This window comes from Leptidea sinapis, chromosome 38 (genome assembly GCF_905404315.1).
Source record: "Leptidea sinapis chromosome 38, ilLepSina1.1, whole genome shotgun sequence".
NCBI lineage: Eukaryota > Metazoa > Arthropoda > Insecta > Lepidoptera > Pieridae > Leptidea > Leptidea sinapis.
In genome coordinates, this window is record NC_066302.1 from 4,295,284 (window position 1) to 4,315,831 (window position 20,548).

Here is a 20,548-nt window from a genome sequence, read left to right on the forward strand (position 1 = left end):
TAAGTCACTTTTTATTATTATAAACATGAATGATAATTATGTGTAACTATGTGTGAGTGTGTGTGTGCGTGCGATACTGTGTGTTTTTGTGAGTGTTGTGTGCGTGTATATATGTTAAGTGCGTGTGGAATATTTTCTGTCTGATCTATGTAAACATTGGATAAGTTATTTTACTCTGTACATTATTTAAGTTGTTTAAGTAAAATCTCCGTTGCCTCATAGTCGAGAGACTTTAACCACTTCTCTACGATTTTTTTACAATCGTTATATTGTTTTGAGTGGATATGTAGTTTTTTATTTATTTTATTGTAAATTTGAGCTGAGAGACTATTGTATTGTGCGCTAGCAAACTTTGTTTTTGTTCGAGGGACTTTAGTTACGTTAGGTTGCCTCCTACTTTGTTTATTATTTACGAGATATGGTACTTCTTTATGTTTTTTGATTAAAACATATTTCAGAAACAGTTTCCTCACAGAGAGTAAACCGCACTCAAGGTAAAGTTGTTCTGTAGAATATCTGTAACGTTTGAAATACATGGCCTTAATCAATGCTCGTTGCGAGCGCTCAATGTCTAAAAACTTTATTTTTGCAGCACCTCCCCACACTGGAATGCAGTAGGTTAGGATGGATTCAACTAGTGCAGTATATATTCTCTTTAGCAGAGTGTTAGAGGAATCACTATCGTTCTCAGATTTGTCATTCTTTGGGACCACGTACCTCAGCGAGCGAAAAACCCATATTAATTTTCTGACTCTTTCAGCCAGTTGCTCAAGGTGAGGGTACCAGGAGAGCCTCTGATCAAGTATGACTCCTAGATACAAATATCTAGGAGTCATACTTGATCAGAGGCTAGATAATTTCAAAAAATTATCTACTTTATTGATTTGGGAACAGTTACAGTTATTATGTTTGCTAAGTTTACAGTTATGAACTTTCAGATTAAAGTTGCCATCGGGCTGATTATTATTATAAATACTGAAGCATATATAATTTGTTTTAGAAGTATTTAATGATAGTAAATTAGACTTCAGCCAAGCAGAAATTTGAGCCATTCCTTTTTCAGCGCTATTTTTTACATCTGCCCAGGTACTTCCAGAAAAGACAACGGCTGTATCATCAGCGTACGAAAAAATTTTAGCATTATCGATTGTAAGATTGCACAGTTCGTTTATATATATTAGGAATAAAGTAGGGCCTAATATGCTGCCCTGAGGTACATCATATGTTACCTCTGTAGCTTCGCTGGAATACTGTTCTAATTTTACTTTTTGTTTTCTTTGAGAAAGATAATCTTTAAAAAGAGTTAAAGGCATACCTCTGATTCCAATATTTTCCAGCTTGTTCACAAGAATAGGGACAGAAACCGTGTCAAAGGCTTTTTTTAAGTCTAGAAATACTGTTATACACTTTGAATTTTGATCAAGATGTTCGGTTACTAATGAAGATAGCGCAGTTACAGCGTCTTCTGTGGATATACCTTTTCTGAATCCAAATTGCGAGGGAGATATTATATTAAATCTGTTAAGAAAGTTAAGAAGGCGAGAATTTATTAGCTTTTCTAAAATTTTAGAAATGCAAGGCAAGATAGATATAGGTCTGTAATTATTAACGTCATTTCTGTCTCCATTCTTGTATACTGGGGTAATAATTGACTGTTTTAAGGAGGAAGGGAAGATTCCCTTACTAAAGCAAAGATTTGCAAGATGGGTTATAATTGGTACAATATCATTCTTTACATACTTTAAATACTTAGTTGGGATCCCATCCCACCCAGGAGTACTGTTCGTTTTAAGACTCTTTAACACAATATCTACTTCGTTAAGGTCTGTTTCAAGAAGTACGAAAGAGTTTAATTGAGTGACTGTATTATTAATTAGATTATTGAAAATGTGCAATGGCGTAGGATCTATATGTTCTGCAAGTTGCTTACCAATGTCTGCAAAGAACTTGTTTACGAAATTTGCTGATTCATAAGGTGAAGATTTGGTGTTTAGTAACTCTGTGCTCTTAGATTTAGTTTTACTTGAGTATGTGATGTTTTTTATATTTCTCCAGAGTAATTTATTGTTAGCGACAGATTTTGCAATGAGATCTCTTTCGTATTGCCTTTTTAGTTTTTTTATTAAGTTATTTACATAGTTTCTGTATCTACTATATGTTATTTTTAATATTTCGTTATGAGGATCATGTTTTGACTGCATTTGTAATTTATTTCTGTTATTTATACATCTAAGAATACCGGGAGTAATCCACGGCTTAATAATTCGTTTGCTCTTTGGTATTTTTAGTGTTACAATATTATTTTTTATAGAATCTGATAATTTTTGCAGTAGCTGCTCACTCAACACATTCGGATCAGTGCAGTTAAATAATTCAAGTAATCCTAAGTCTTGTAAATAATTTCGAGCCTTTTCATAGTCTATTGTACTTTTTATCTTATTGGCTCTCATAAAATGTTTAATTTTAGACAGGCATAAAAATGTAGTGTAGTGGTCCGTTGTAGTTGTATGTAATATGGCGATAAAAGCTGAGATTTTTTGTTTATTTATTTTTAACATAATATGATCCAAGCATGAATTTTCCCTAGTTCCCAGCGTGTGACCTGGAAGTATCCCATAATCTGAGAGTGTATTGAGATAATTTACTCTATTCCTGTATTCTTGAGAGAGATCGTTTTTTGGTATAAGATTTATATTCAAGTCTCCGGTAATAACTATGTTGTTTTTTGTTTTAATTTTACTAAGCTGACAGCATAACGAATTTAAAAACGGTTCAATGTTCGATATTGATGGGGAACGATAGATACATAGTAATGAGTTATTTAAAATATCAATTTGTATACAAGACGCATGTGTCAATCTTATCTCCTTTACTTTAGCTTTTATGGATGACTTTATATAGACGGTAACCCCATCATTTTGATTCAGTTGTTGAGTAGTGAAGTAAGAGTCGTAATTAGGAAGTTGAGGTATGGGCTTGTTAGTACTCAGTCTGCATTCTGTTAAAACAAGTATATCTGGATCAAAATTGAAGTGAGACACAGTTAATAAGAAGTCGTCAAAGTTAGAGTAGATATTTCGTATATTTTGAGAAACAATAGTCAGATCACTCTGCTTCACATTTATGTAGTTACTAAGTTTAATGGGATCACACTCAACAGACCGCGCTAGTTCTAAAGTGTCTATTTCTTTTATAGTTTTTAAGGACTCAACCATTATTAAAGGTCATATAAATAATACGTCCTAGAAGCGCGTCTCTATTTTCAAGGGTTACATGCATATAAAATGTACATGTATATAGAAAAATAATATTCATTTTAGAACCTTCCATAAATTCCATAGCAAAGTTGCAGCAGTGCGAGAAAGCTATGTGAGTGCCTCCAGACAGTACCGATTTACATTGTTGAGTAAAAATAATAAGGCATTTAACTATACAATATGCTAAATAAAAAGCCCGTGTATAAAGACTATCAGTATTTAGTGTAATATAGTATTGAGTGTTAGTTAAGTTGTGTGTAAGTATTAAGGGTGTGTATGTAATGTGGATTGAAAGTAACAAAAGTAACGTATTATAATTTAAGTAAAGTCGAAATAGGTAGCTTAAAAATATTTTAGTAAACTCTATATATAGTCATGTATTACGTAATTGTTGTACTTGAGACTCACTGTTCACTGTAATAATCTGCGAATTATCATCCCGGCGAAGGAATACTTTTCCGAAGTTTGTCCAGCAATATTTATATTTATGTGACAATTTTAAATCTCTAGCTAGAAAATACAGCCTGGCTCCTTTCGGTGTGAGGTTTTCCGATATGAAAATCGGTATATCTGAAAAACACTATGCAGTCTTTACACATTTATTTTCCCTCTCACTGTAAAGTTGGCTAGCGTAAGTGCTGGCAATACAGATTTGCTGTGATATTATACTCCCTTATTCAAAATGGGTAGGTATTATATTTATAAGTTATAACATAGGCGGCATTTGTTTAAGAATGCCTACTTTCTTTCTTTATAATTATAAAAGAAAGACTGACAGAGCGATGGCTATGGAGAACCGCGAAATATGTAATCTCGCAGCAGAAGAAGTAACTTTGCGACTGAAAAGTGTCTGTGACGCAGCTTTGAGTTACAACCTGAACAAAGTGTGTTTCGTACTTGAAAAGTTTAATTTTAATAAATACAGAGAGATATATAGAGTTTCATCTAACCTCGGTATGAGGGGAGTTGAAACAAGGTGACTTGTTACGGTTAAGTCGATTATTCACCACAATATTTAATGCTTTCATTATATTTATGTTAGTCATTCACAAATGTAAATCTTGGCTTCTTTTGGCAAATGCATGCTATTGTGCTACCGAAGTTTTAAAGTCTATTCTATGTTAATAGTGGTTTATTTACTACAGAAACGTTATAAAAGTGAAATAACTGTATTGTTTTACTTGAACAATTGTTATTGATGTGAAAAATAGTGATATTCTGACTAATTCTGTGAAAATAAGATCATAGGTTTTTATTTAATTTTTATCTACCCTCATTACAAAATTGGACTTGACATTGAAGATTGACGCGCCACACCTGTAAAAACTAAAGGTATATATAACAATATTTATTGATTTCCAAATGGGTCATCAATGTGAAGCGGGCAAGGGAAATATTATTCCTAGAGAGTTAATTATTGAATGAATTAAGTCTTGTGGAGATTGTAGTTTCAAATACCACTATAGCTGCTTAAATATTTCTCTGGACAATTTTAAAAAGCAGTCAAAAGCGTCCTGGAAATGCCCTTCTTGCCGTTCGTCTGAACGCAGAGGAGACAACGCTAACACACCCGTGCGTTCACTTGAAAGCATTCAGCCTTTGCCGAGGATTGAGAAATCCGTACTTGAAGCCATCAATAGCCAAGTTAATATTGCTGTACGGGATTCCATCTCAAACATACTGCGCAGTCAACTTGAGGAATTTAGGAGAGAGCTTTCGGAGTTACGAGACTTAAAGGAATCAATATCCTTTTTTGCAAAGGAATACGACACTCTAAAAGCTGAACTCAAGTCGACATACGCCACAGTTTCTTCCCTAGATAAGGAAAATTCTATCCTAAAACGGACTGTCACTGACCTTTCCACTCGTATCGCTTCAATAGAACAACACAATCGAGAAACCAATATTAAAATCTGTGGTTTACCTGAAAGTAAATCAGAAAATCTTTTGAACGTCTCAACACAAATTTTTAAAGTTGTTTCCTGCCCGCTTAAAGAATCCGATATCGTTGGAATACCTCGAGTCAGAAAGATAGACCCAAATAATACCCGACCTCGTTCTATAGTACTAAAACTAAGCAGCACTAAGCATCGTGATATAGTCATTACTGCAGTAGCGAACTACAACAAAAATAATTATGAAAACAAACTTAATTCCAAGAGTATTGGCTACGGGGGCCCGGTATCGGCTATCTGAACACCTCTCACCATACTACAAGGAACTCCACTCGCAAACCCGAATACTCGCGCGTGAGCGAGGTTTTAAGTGGGTTTGGATTAGAAACGGAAGAATTTTTGTGAGAAAGAACGACACGTCACCCATTGTTCATATATCTTGTGAGGATTCTTTATCCAAATTAAATTAACTTGTATGGACTTGCATTGTGGGACCCTGAAACTCAATAATATATCAATTTACTACCAAAACTTTCGAGGAATAAGATCTAAGCTTGTCGACCTCTATTTTAATAGCTTAAAATGTACATATGACGTGATTATTGCAACGGAAACATGGTTAAACGATTCTATTTTTGATGGCGAGATATTGAATTCCTATTACAATATATACAGACGTGACCGCAATAAAACGCAATCAAATCGTGAGGATGGCGGCGGGGTTTTGATAGCAGTTTCCAAATCAATACCATCATATAGGCAAATTTCTTGGGAAAGTGACAACGAGGACCTTTGGATTATATTGAAAGTTAGAACTGATACAAATTCAAGATTTATCAACATCTGTGGTGTATATTTACCGCCTCCCTTAACTTTACCACAATTGGATAACTTTCTCGACAGTGTTTCTAATGTTTTAAACTCTTCTAATAATAAAACTAATGTAATTGGGGACTACAATTTAATCTACTACACTTTAATCTTAGCTCTTTGAAATGGTCTATGAGCACCGACTCCGAAACATATCCGCAATTAATTCCTTCTAACTATGATAGCAACATAGGTTACAGTTTTGTAGACTTCTTATCAGAAAATAATCTAATGCAAATTAATCACAAAAACTTTAACGATCGAATTCTTGACCTAATTCTCTGTAATTTTAAGGGGGGTAAAGTTAGTTGTCCAGAAGAACCTTTATCAAAAATTGATATACATCACCCGTCTCTACTTATAAATTTTGATATAGTCTGCCACTCGAACTTAAAAGCAGTTCCTTTCGCTACCTATAGCTTCCGGAAGGCAGACTATGATTACGTAATTACTGAATTAGACAAAGTAGACTGGCAAACTGAACTGGAGAATTGTGATAATACCAATACGATGGTGGATCAATTCTACAAATCTATTCAGAATATTATAGAAAGACTGTACCTAAGTCGATTCATAAGAATTATAAATTTCCCATCTGGTTCTCTAAGCCCCTTATTCGTATGTTAAACGAAAAGGAAAAATTAAGAAAACGATTTAAAAAATATAAAAATCCAAGAGATCTGTTTGAATACAAAATTCTTAAAGACCGAGTTGATAAGCTAAGCTAAGCTTGTTACAAACAATACATTAGGGATATTGAGAGTGGTATTCATGGTAATCTTCGTAGATTTTGGTCATTTGTCAAAAATCGTAAGAGCTCTTCATCATCGCTTCCCAGCAAAATGAGTTACAATAATATGACGGCTGACACAGGTGAAGATATAGTCAACCTATTCGCCGGTTATTTCTCCTCCCTTTATCAAGGTACCCCTATTAATGTCTCTTATGATTGTGTAAATACAGCTCACGGGCACTCCACTTTGAGTAATATATATATCAATGAACACGTGATTATTAAAACCCTTTTGTCTCTCGATCCTTCAAAGGGGGCTGGCCCTGACGGTATCCCACCAATATTCATAAAAAAATGTGCAAAACAACTAGCCCTTCCACTAAAAATTATATTTTCACATTCCTTATTAACATCTTCTTTTCCCACTAAGTGGAAATTAGCTGTCGTACCAATATTTAAGAAAGGAGATAAATCTGATGTTTCTAATTATCGCCCCATTTCTCTATTATCTATATTTCCGAAAGTCTTTGAAAGATTTCTACATAAATTAATGATTTGGCATTTTAAAGAACTTATTTCTAACACTCAGCATGGTTTTGTTGGTGGCAAATCTACTGTGACAAATCTTATGAGTTTTGTTAATAACCTAGCTGAAAGCGTCGACAGTGGTATTCAAACGGATGTCATTTACACGGATCTCAGTAGTGCGTTTGATAAAGTCGTAACCATAACCTACTCCTGACTAAGCTTTTCAACTACGGTATCTCTAACCCCCTATTATCTTGGTTTAAGTCGTACCTAAGTGGTAGGTCTCAAAGAGTCATCACGAATGGTTATACCTCCACGTGTTACACCACATTTTCTGGCGTTCCCCAAGGTTCTCTCTTAGGGCCTTGCTGTTTGTCGTTTTTATTAATGACGTAATATCGGTTGTGAATCATAGCAAGGCGGTACTGTATACTGATGATTTAAAGTTGTACAGATTAATTAAGTCGCATAATGATGGAGCGTTGTTACAAGAAGATCTTTACGCTGTTAGTGACTGGGTCCGAAGTAACAAAATGATCCTCAACGCTCATAAATGTGTTCATATTAAAATCACGCGGAAGAAAAATGTAATATCCACAACATATTTCGTTAATGACCTTGCCATCAATGAAGTAAATACTGCCAGAGATCTAGGAATTTTAATTGACACTAGACTTTCATTCAAACCACATATAGATGAAGTTGTTGGAAAGGCGACGAAAATGGTTGGGTTTATTAAGCGTACTTCAAAAGATTTTAAACAGATTAATTCTGTCATGTGTTTATACAATGCATTTGTTCGGTCGCATTTGGAATATGCTTGTGTGATTTGGAACCCCTTTTACAAAATTCATGTTGATAGGTTGGAAAAAATACAACGGTCTTTTACTCGATTTCTGGTATACAAAGACACAAAACATAGCGGTTCATGTTTACCATACAGCCACAGGCTAAATATTTTTAAATTAAAATCTCTCGAAAATCGTCGTCGTATTCAAGATTTGCTATTTTTATTTAAATTATGTAATGGTATTGTTAGTGCCCCAGAAATATTACGACAAATTGATTTCAATATACCCCGCCCCGGTGCAAGGCTTATTAATCGTGAATTCTTTCATCTTGCTATTCCGAGAACTAATATTGGTCTTCACTCTCCACTGCAGCGCTCTATGAGATCATTTAATGAGCTCCTTAATAATAATTTAGACTCCATGGATATGTTTGGGATGTCGGTGCTACAATTAAAAAGACTTTGCAACAGTGTTATTTATAATAGTTTTTAATTATATATATGGTCTGTTCGCTTTACTCATATTCAACATAAGAGATAATGTGTATTTTTAACATTTATTAATCTTTAAATTACTTTGCGTTTTTTGTACTAACATTATCTTTAATAATACAACAGAGCTGTACATACCTGTAAGAAAACTATTCTGTTCATAATGTTCGTTTTATATTTTTCTTATTTTTGTTTAGTTTAGAATAGCTTGTTGGTGTGTCGATTATAAATAAATAAAAGTAAAGAATGACCTATCGATTTGTATTAACATCATACGATATCTGTCTATAGCATTTTGTACCTATATGACACAAAATGTGAAAATGGTTGTCAACTACCCTCGGTCTCCCCTACATATTTGAAATAAAAAACATATTTTTTTCTCAATTATGGACGTAGCATAATGTAACAAAACGTTTGGTTTTCATTCTGATAGAAGATCTTAGTAGTTAATAATAACGACCGTGAAAAAAATTTTAAAAATTCGGGCCGTCAGTAGTATGAGCGGTTCTTTGAATTTAAGCCTACCTGATACAAAAATATCAATTATATTGTGAGTAGTAGGTATATTATACAAATATGACAGCTGCACGTTTGCGAACATATTTTTATCCAATTCCCAACAAAAATAACGTATAGGTGGCACATTTTTTCTGCTACTGCTTCGAATACATTTCGCATGATATGCAAAGGGGATATTTAAAGTGCCTGTCTGGTCCTGACGTCATCGGAAGATGGCTTGTTCTCATTTCAACGCGCGAGGATATCAAATAACGTGTAATATTTTTCGTCACAACTGGGATTACATTCATAGGTACAATCACGCTTGTCTCCCAACTGAGTAGGAATTTATCTAGGGATTACAGAATTCCATTTACCACGGTTCTGAGTCCTGACATACTTACCTTGTCCCACTAGCATCGAACTTTTCATTCATGCTCTCTTATCATAGTATTGGGGTGAATGAAGCATGTGCTTCCAAGGAGGTTCGATTATTCAGGGTATTTATCCTCTTAAAAACCATAAGGTACGATATTACATAGTAACCATATTTTTTATGAAAAAAAAAAGAAGCCCGCTAATTTCTTGCGTCCGTTCTAAGGTCTAAGGCATAGTTTTTCTAATGGATGGTTTTTTACTTTCAATAAGTGATATCATATCCTGGTATGAATAAAGATAAAAAAAATCGAGTCCCGCATCGTTCAAAAATTTGTGAATAAAAATAATTGAATTTATTAAAATACGATCAATATAAAGACCGTATTGGTGTATGGGTGTGAAACGTTACAAAGTCCATCTCTCCTTAAATTCAGATTTACTTTAACCGCGGCGTTCTCAATATCCTCTCGGTATTCACTGGCCCTAGTTTTCAACGATCATCTTTGGCAACGCTGTCATGAAGTCCCAATCGACCAACAGATTAAACGTAGCCGCTGGAGCTGGACAGGCCACACATTCCGGAGGGATCCCAACCATGTATCTGGATCGACCGCGATAGAGATACACTGTGGATACCTTTTGCCCCAGTTACCGAGTACTGTATACCCTATACAGAAACTTATATGAACTAAAAACTTTTAATTACAAGACGTAGATTGCTGTTAGTAGATTAGTGTAGCAGCTTGTGTAGCAACATTTGCTAGTTTCCAGTCAATAATGTATTTTTTATAGAATAAACTATCAGAACCAGCAAACGTTGTATTGCCGATATTAAAATCGCGATACAAAAGTAACTGTTGATCGTAGATGAGTAAAAATTTTAATGTGTAGGTATGTATTTTTTAATGCTGACTCATAAACTAATTTAAAAAAAAAAGGCGTGGACCACCCTTAACATTTAGGGGGATGAAAAATAGATGTTGTCCGATCCAAGGAGTTTAACTACAAACACCGCGACATGAGAATTTTATATATTAGATTATTGCCAACAATAATCATAATTATACCTGCTTTGAAAACTGTTAAATAAAAAATACAACCATTACAGTATGTATCACATTTTATTATTTATTATATTATATAACACAACATAATATAACATTTGACGATAACAAAAATGATTTAAAATTGGAGTTACACTTAAAAAACTCAAGCTCAGCTTTCCTACATTTTGGAATATCACGTGAACAAAATCCCAACAACTTATTAAATTGAAAAGTGAATTTTAATATAACATTATCGGTATTAAACATTAATTTCATCCGTGTATTATAAATATTTCTAAATAGCAAATAAAATGAAATTATTGAAAGGCACTAGTATTACAATAATCGTTATCAATTTATTATGTATATCAATAAATAAAATAATATTTACAAACAGGTCGCGAGTTGCGATATTCACCATATAACACTCAGAAGTATTGCCACTTTATAATATGTACTTAATAGAAATAAAATATTTCTTTCTAATGCACCGCCACCCTAGCTGGGTGTTGTTTTATTTAACAGCACCTTATTTAACTTCGATATAAATAGTTACATAAACATAATACAATAAACAATATCAAAATGAACAAAAATTAGTAGGTACTAAAATTTACAAAACAAAATTCACATCTTTTGGCATAAAATAAAATAATTTGAAACCCCATTACTGAAAACGCCGAATCGTTTTTTTATAAAAAAATATTATATAATACTATACTTATGATAAAAAGCTCTATATATAATATATCTAAACACTACATTATATATTAACAATTTTAAGGATTATTAGATGAGGTATTTATTAATTGTCGAATTTGAACGTCTTGGAATAAACAAATTTATTTTCTACCTCCTTGTTACGGGACTTTAAAAAATATAAAAAAAAATATACTCTCTCTAATTCAAGAAGCAATTCGAGATCACTTTGAAGCCAACCTCACAACTTCATATTATTCATTAAAGCAATAATTTGAAACTTTATCACCAGGTTTCAATATTTTATATAACAATCACCGACACACTTCTTCTCTCCTAATGTAATGTATTAGGTACAAAGTATTTATAATGCATTTCGAATTCATTAATATTCTTATTTATAACAAAATAAAAACATTATAAAATAGCTTAATTTGAAACAATCTCTACACAACTATTCAGTGCTTCACCATATTAAATAACTAATTCATTATTACAGTGGATTTACCTATTAACCATTTTAGTATTGTTAGGTGTAATTTAGTATTAGTAATAATAATAATAAGTATTAAATTTAACATAGCATTGTGAAAATACATATTATTTAGATTATAAGTATCAATCAACTTATGACATTAACATAAAACAAAGCATCTCTACTATAGATTCAGGGTATGTACCGATATGCACTGCGACCACTGTACAGTGTGACGTCATTTTAGTATACTGTGAAGCTGTTCCTTTATAGCCAGTTATACTGGTTACTGTTTAAAACGGAACGCAATCCCATATACTGTCAGCCGCATTTGTTGACGCAGCATTCAAATGAGTGTATTAAAGTTTTCTAGTTCATTAAAAAAACTGTTGTTGGAGTACTGTCAAATTAAAAATATTTGGGATTAAACTGTAGGGATTGTTTATAAAACATTAGGCACTCGAGTGGTTTTGACTAATCACGTGATCAAAGTACTGCGAGTACCTTACCTCGAAAACGCCAGTGCTCACAGTAGAATATGGCGGCGAATTATGACGTCATATATTTCCGTAGTCGACTGCGGCAGTATACTGGCAGTCCATAGCGGAACGAATTTTTCTACAGTGATAGTACTGTGCAGTGCATATCGGAACATACCCTCAAATAGCTACAAATTATTCTTTTATATTAGCGCCTTGGACCTGTATGAGACAGCTTCTTATACTTTCGAATAATTAAACTTTTCATAGCATTAACATGACCTACTCTAAATGTATATTTACATCATATACGCGGTGAATCGGGCGCCGGTTCTGGCGCAACTAATCCAACCCGCTGCTTTTCTGTTTCAATAAATTCTAACAACGCCATATAAATAAATTTGTACTGGGCTTCGTTCTGCACCATGCCAGAACGCTGATCTCTTACCATCTGGACAGTTCGGTGCACGTCTATCTCGCAATCAAACCCTTCTTTTCTTATTTGGTCCAATAACATATCAATGACAATAAATGTGCCGGTCCGACCAATACCCGCAGAACAATGGACACAGACCACAGCCTGCGCTGGGGGCTCCGGTCCAGTCATTATTTGTTGCAGCCTGAAGTTTACGTCCAGCAAAATATTTAAGACGCGCCCCGGCTCAGACGGCACTCCATGATCAGGCCATGCAGTAAAGTGGAAGTGATAAATTGTTCTCTTCACATCCTGCTCATCTTTTTTAGTGACAAGAAATCGTCGTAATGTGTAGTCTTGAGTTGATGATTCCGATTCATTGTATATTGTATATTTTTTAATAACTTCTGTTTTATTGAGTTCAGGCCAGTAGCGTTCGCATTTCACTTTGCCGCGTTCAATCTCCTTAGTCGTCATGATTATTATACGTACATCCTCCTGCCAAATCATTGACCAGAACTGATAAATTGTTGTTGAAAGGCAACCTTGAGTTGCAATATATAGTTTGCTGTAAACACTATCAGGATCACCATTAACGAGTTTTTTCTTCTTTTTCTCTAACGTGTTAATCGGGTGCGGAATTGGACGCAATACAGATTGATCCAATTTGGGTGATTTATAAGTTCCGTTTCCGTTTGTTTTCCCTGTCTCGCTTGGAGTTTCTTCAGTAACAATAACGGGAGTGTGAATAGATTTGTCTTTACATTTTGAAGAGCCATTTGGTTTAGTGTTCTCGTAAGTATCGTTCGAATCGTGTGCGTCTGCTGTGGTATCGATGAAATCAGATCGAATGTAATTCGCGTTAATATAATCGGAGCCTGGTGGAGCGTCTGAGGGGATGTCTTTCAAGATAACACGAGTATGGTCGAAAGGAATAATGTTTTTGTATCTATTCTTTCTTATATTCTCTGGTTTAGAACCTTCCATTCGGTCGAACAATTGTAAGTTCTCCATCATCTGTAATGTTTCAAATTCTTCCCAAAATCCCTGTTTATAAGCCATACTTTCAATTGGACCCTCATTTTCCTTTTGAAGTTGTTTGACACGCGTGTGGAAATGCTGCACTTGAATGCGAGTGGCATTAAATGGTTGAATAAGTCTGAGGACGTCTCCGGTCGTCTCGACCAGAGGGTAGTTGCGATAATGTTCTACGAGACTAACAAGATCATCAAACTGCAGACCGCCACCAACGTCGTATTTATTGTCCTTTCGCCTTACTATAACATGTGTAACCCTGTCCCTCGTTCGCACAGAGAGCACAAAATCACCGGGCTGCCTTTGCGATTCTCTCACAAGAAAAGATCCACTGCGGCCATTTTCAAGCATCATGCGTTCCGCATCTTTGGCGGTCAGCTGCCCGTGGTACCAGCGCTCTGTAGTAGGATCCGCGCAGTTCAATGGTGTTTTTAATCTAATAATGCTGCCATTCTTTTCGCGCAACTGACCTTGGTTGTCCATGTAAAATTGAACAAGTTCTGATAAGGTGGCAAATTTTTCACCTCCATAGAGATCAAGAAACTCACCATTGTTTTGTATCTTTATATGAGTCACCTCCGTGCCCCTTCTCACAGACAAAGTAAAGTCTCCCTTATTGCTCATACTTGGTCTAGCAATAAAGTAACCGTCTCGACCACGTTCTAAAAGCAGTTTTTCTGCGTCCACGCCATTCAAAGAAGGATGGAACCATCTCCGGGTTATCATCTTAATATATATACAGTAAGTAAGAATCTGGAAACTTACAATAGTTCACAGCTATCATATATTAACTTCACTGTTTATATATTGCCTTGCACCATCAACCAACATCTGAAAAGATAAGAAAACTAAATGTAAGATTAGATTCGGATGTGTGCAATTAAGTCAAACATGGTCCTTGAAACTATCCACCAATATCAGTTGTGAGTTTGGTCACAGTTAGGAGACAAGAGATGTGAGTCAAGCAAATGGCAAAGCCGGTGGAAAAATGGATGGTGGCGGTCCTCCACAGTGCGGTTTTCAAGGAGCTTTCTTCCACGTACTACAAAACTGTGGAATGAGCTTCCTTGTGCGGTGTTTCCGGGACGATACGACATGGGTACCTTCAAAAAAAGCGCGTACACCTTCCTTAAAGGCCGGCAACGCTCCTGTGATTCCTCTGGTGTTGCAAGAGATTGTGGGCGGTTTTTTTTTATGAAACTAAGGGACAAGACGAACAGGACGTTCAGCTGATTGTAATTGATACGCCTGCCCATTACAATGCAGTGCCGCTCAGGTTTCTTGGAAAACAAATAATTCTGAGCGGAATTCACTACAACTGCGCTCGTCACCTTGAGACATACGATCTTAAATCTCATTTGCCCAGTAATTTCACTAGCTACGGCGCCCTTCAGGCCGAAACACAGTAATGTTTACACATTACTGCTTCACGGCAGAAATAGGCGCCGTTGTGGTACCCATAATCTAGCCGGCATCCTGTGCAAAGGTGCCTCCCACTGTTATTTGATACGATATTATGTGTAAGTCTACGATCAAATTTGTACAAGTTTTAAGATATAAATAGGGCATTTAAGGCATCCTCAGGACGTGTTGTCTCGTGCCAGATTTTGGTGAGACAACAAGTCCTGAGGATGTGTTGTGTAGAGGCGAAACACGTGTCGAATTGTTTAAGGACAAATATTGGCGGAATTAACACTAAAGAAAACTCAGATCATTTATATAATTATGGATTTCTGCAAAGTAACGCTACCCTACTTCAATAAAAGTTTTAAGATGACAAAAGTGTATTAAAATGGCAAGATAATCAAGAATTTATTACACATTATCAAAAGAGGTAAGTCAAGACAGTAGAGGAGGATTTAAACAATTACAAATGTCTACACATTAAAAAGTACTGGCAAATAAAATAAAATGTTCCAAATTTTATTGTTTATGCCAGTAATTTTCAAAGTTATTTATAAATATTTTATTCAATTCAAGTATTTGCTCGCAATCTGTGTTTTTAGATGATTAATGTTTCATTAATAAATAAAAAGGGTTTTTTATAATATTCATTAATTGATGTAAAAAGAAAACTGAAGATTATACACAGTTATGTTAGGTACATAATGGCTCTCTAATGCACAACACTACAACTCAGAACTCCTAATTTCTCATGTTCAACCAGCATTACTTGTAACAGGAAGTGTTGCTGTGTTTATGGATCACAATGCTCGAGTGAGGTAGATGCATACTTAAGAGAAGTTGGCATCCACCATGAAGTCAATAGCTCAATAGAAAATCCCATAGATATGGGACTTTATAGAACAATGTGTTAGAGCTGTACACCTAGCTCCACAGAACTAACATAGGAGCATATTCCCCAAGAACTCACAAAAACCATGTCCAAAGCATTCCACAAAGAATTGTGGCAGTTATTTCAGACAGTGGAGGCCATACTCCATATTAATTTATTATTTGTAACTTCTAGTAAATAAAGGAGAAAGACAATAGAAGTTACCTTATTTTTTGTCAAAATGAGTAACATCTTAAAAACCAAAACAAATCAAGATATAAGAAAACTATTTACTTTATTTTGTTGCATCAAATCTCTTTTACAACTGTTAATACTAAAACTATTCGAGTAAATCAATTGCCCATTTTTTTTGCAAAGGTGTTTATAGAATAAACACTTTGCTTGTAAAACTTCATTGTTTTTTTAGATAGTTTTATTCATATTTATTTATTTGCTATTAAATATGGTGGTACAAATTTGCAACACTACTAGACAAACCATTTGAGTTTATGGACCGGCCCTTGGCTGTGCAGTATGAAGTTACAATGCAGGTATGTTTTTGACATTTTGTTATTCATATTCATTTATTTGCTATTAAATAGGTTGGTATAAATTTGGTCTTACAATAGCTTAAAGTATCTTCTATTTAGCCATTACCAATAGCATGCAAACTTGGTGTTGGGCATAAGTTTTATTACAATATATATTAATTTATTTTATATTTACACAAAATTATAATTTGATATAATATTAAAAATTTATTTGAGTCAAGATAAGAATAATCCACTTAGAATGCAATGTCAAAATCCTTTACTCTATGGGGTGAAAAAACTCTTCTATAGAATAAAATGTGTTTTGAAGAAGCCAACTGTGTAAGGATACTTTAAATCTTGAAAAAGGTAACAACTTAAATGAATCAGGGGTCTTAATGTGAATTTTCATGCCCATCCGGAAGCAATTTTTTTGAAATAATGTGCTATGTGGAATGACTCTAGTCACTAACTTACCAGCTTTCCTAAGTATTCTAGTACTGTGGGTCATATGTTATTCAATTGAATAACTAAGGCAGAAAGGTTTAATTTGCATTAATGGATGTTTATAGTGATTATAACTACATATTTAAGCAAATGAGGGCAGTTTGAAGTGTAATTCTTGTATGGATATGTGTATTATAATATATTGAATATACAAATAATTTGAGTTTTCTTTAGTGTTAATTCCGCTAATATTTGTCTTTAAACAATTTGACACGTGTTTCGCCTCTACACGAGGCATCTTCAGGACGTGTTGTCTCGCCAAAATCTGGCATAAGATTTTGGCGGACAAATATTGGCGGAATTAACACTAAAGAAAACTCAAATCATTTGTATAATTATGGATTTCCGCAAAGTAACACCTACATCAATAAATATATTGATTAGTTGTTTATTATAGGTTCAGGTTCTTATAATATTTCAATAGTAATGGTCTTAACTTAACTTAGATGTGTTAACACTAATTTTATTTTCTATAATGTGTCAATTCATTTTATAACTATACACTATAGTATATAAACTTATTTCAAGGAAATATCTGTTCTTAATGACTTTATTTTTTGTGTGGTCATCTTTAAATTCCTTTGACAATGCATAAAAGATAATAAATTGAAGTAAATATGATGTGTTCTCTATCACAGCTTTTTATAAAGAAACAAACAAAACATTAGATTCTCAAATAACAAAATTGGTGTTGCCCTTAAAGTTTTGTCCATTAGTTGATCAATTTATCACAACATAGTGTAAAAAAGGCTTTAAAACCTGTAATTTCATTCAATAATCTGGAGTCTAGTAATAATTGTATATAAATTAACATTTTACCAATATTTATGAACAATGGAGGATTTGTATGATTCAATTATACTTCCAACTAGTTTACCTGTTCCTAATCTTAACATTATTACATACGAAAGAAAGACATCTCAGATCAATTTCTAAAAACAATCATTATTGTGGTTGTGCAGGTTATAGACTGTAAATTACATCTGTGCTATATAATGTGTACAACAAGGAAAGTAGTATTACATAAAGTACTATATTATAATCCAGGTTATTATAAAAATTCAACTTCAATCAAATAAGACAGCCACTCAACATAAATTACCAGGTGGTATGTAACATAGCACTGAAGATGATTTAAAATAATTGTTATTTTCTAACAATGCAAATTTATCAGGTTATTTTCTCAGAGACTTACTAAGCAATCAAATAGTTGCACTTATCAAATCATAACTTCAAATGAACTAAGCTGCAAGAGATATATATATAACATAAATAATATACATAGCAGAATTAATAGGTACGTTTTAGTTGAATATCAATAAGCAAACAATGGTATGAGTGTTAATTATTGCATTAAATTGATAAATTAATCTTTTAGTAGGCATCTTTTAAAAATTTACTGTCAAACCGAAGTCATGAGGTAGGTGCTTACCTCAAACAAGGCACACATGGAGTGACCAATCCTGTATTCCTTAAAATAGTAATAAAACGTATTGAAGTGTTGTTGCTATGCTGACTTTAGACTTTTTGTATGTATCACTATTTTCAAGGGCGTATTCACGCGATGTCAACCGAAGTATAATGTGCATAAAGATGTGGAAAGAAATAATAATATAACACAATACTTTTCATAAAAGGCTAAAACGGAAAATTAAAATAAAACGGAGGTGTATAAGAAAAAGGAAATTAAATTTTAACCCTGCAGATAAGTTTAGGCTCTAGAAATGTCACTAGCACTACTTTCGTTTTGTAACGTCAGAATTCAGATTGACTGTGATAGTTTGACAAAAGAAACGTATACTGTCAAAGTTAGAAACAGTCAATAACATGACATTGACGTAGATAACGCCGTATGGGCTGTATGGGCTTTTGACCCCTTTGCCTGTCCAGATGGACGAACAGAACCAAAAAAAATGGTTCTGGGTTCATAATAATCAGAAGTCAGCCACCTAATTACGTTTAATGGTTCAAAAAGGCTCTTAGAAATGGCCTTAATATCAAATCTATAAAATTGAGATAATTTGTTTGTATCGTTGTATACCGCTGTATATTAGATACACTTATTCAATGAGGCTTATTTCAATATATAATTTTAAAAACATACACGATAGACATTATAACTTTATTAATTAACAAGGTTTTAGAACGAGTAAAAGAACTACTGCACCACATAAAAAAAGTAAATCCCAACGTACTCTTTACAAAAGAGCACAGACCTCGTTAGAGTAAAAGTCTGTGGCACAGACGTTTAAAAAGGAAGCTGACCTAAAATATCATCATATAAGAAGTTTTTGGCACGTCTTTTTATTGATGTATAATTCACGTACACTAATACAATTTAATGGTCCGGATTCAGGGACTTAATAAATAATAATAGTTGTGAGTTGTGCACGTGCACGTTATAACTCTAAACTAATTATTAGAATTAAGTAAATTCGAATGTTACTTTTAAACTGATTAATATATCGTATATATATTATTATTATACTTCGTGATCCAATATTGATGGCATTGACGTTATAACTTTAATATTTATAGATTTCAAACCGTTCTTGAGATCGGTGATCCAAGTTGCTTTACTAACAATAGGACTATATCCTGAGTAAGATTTAAATAATCTACTGGTGTTTTTTTCAGTCGGATGTAATGACGACATGGGGGTATATTACGCCGCATTAAATATACATTTTCCACTATTGGAAAACACTCCGCATCAGTGCACTTGTGCGAACTATGCAGCATGCATACCAACATACATTCTAATTCTGATTGACACACATTCAAGTGCAAGCTCCGGGACTTAAATGCTACTGAATTTGATTTCTTGTAAAGTCAATATAACAATAAGTGATCGTTTATAGCAATGCTTAGGTAAAGTTCAAAATTAAAGAAGGGAATTGGATTTTTTATTATTATTTTAATGAAGCCTGAGATCGAAGTACAATTTTTTTTATATTATTTAAATGAAGCCTGTGATCGAAGTAACAAAATAATGAAAATAGATACTTAGAAGTAATGCTAGAGCCAAAATTATAAACGGTAGGTAGTTGATTCCCGTTCCATTCCACTTTTTTATTGTTCAATTTGTTTTTATAAAATTATCAATTTTATTTATTGATGCAATTATAGGACACTTGATTCGATGATGGTATGTTCAAATGCATTGTAGCCTACTATAAAGTACGACTTGTACGTTGTTTTTCAAATGACAAAAAAATATTACGAAGCAATAATGCATAATCTTGCAGTGCTAATAATTATTTATTAGCACTGCAAGATTTCTTTATTTAAATTGTTGTAAGATTAATAATTAAATTGTTGCAAGATTAATTACAAAGCAAACATCACTTCAATTATCTTTATTTCCACAATTTCCTAATTAGCTAAAGTTAATTTTCAGTAGGTGGCGTAGATGACTTTTGGGATTTTCCAAAGTAGCTTGAAATAACTTTACGAACACCAAAGCGTTTGTTTTGTGACGACGTTTCTCCAGCCTGGCCTGGTGATCTCTGCCAGTTATCCACGAAACTTTGTCGTCTAAAAACTTTCCCTAAAGATTGCCATTTCTGCTCAGGAGCTATGTTTTTTTCTTCAAATTTTTCGTTGCTGCCGCTAGGCCTGTCACCCTAAAAATATAAGATTT

General features: G+C 33.8%; 1 protein-coding gene across 1 annotated transcript; it reads right to left on the reverse strand.

The window, feature by feature from the left end:
* Positions 1-10,546: 10,546 nt before the first annotated feature.
* Positions 10,547-18,656, reverse strand: LOC126975859 (tyrosine-protein phosphatase non-receptor type 11-like). The gene is made up of 2 exons (XM_050823933.1): positions 18,338-18,656; positions 10,547-14,424 (listed from the first exon to the last, which is right to left on the reverse strand). The coding sequence occupies exon 2, from the start codon at positions 14,317-14,319 to the stop codon at positions 12,448-12,450; it is 1,872 nt and encodes a 623-aa protein (XP_050679890.1). The 5' UTR covers positions 14,320-14,424; positions 18,338-18,656; the 3' UTR covers positions 10,547-12,447.
* Between the last annotated feature and the right edge of the window lie 1,892 nt (positions 18,657-20,548).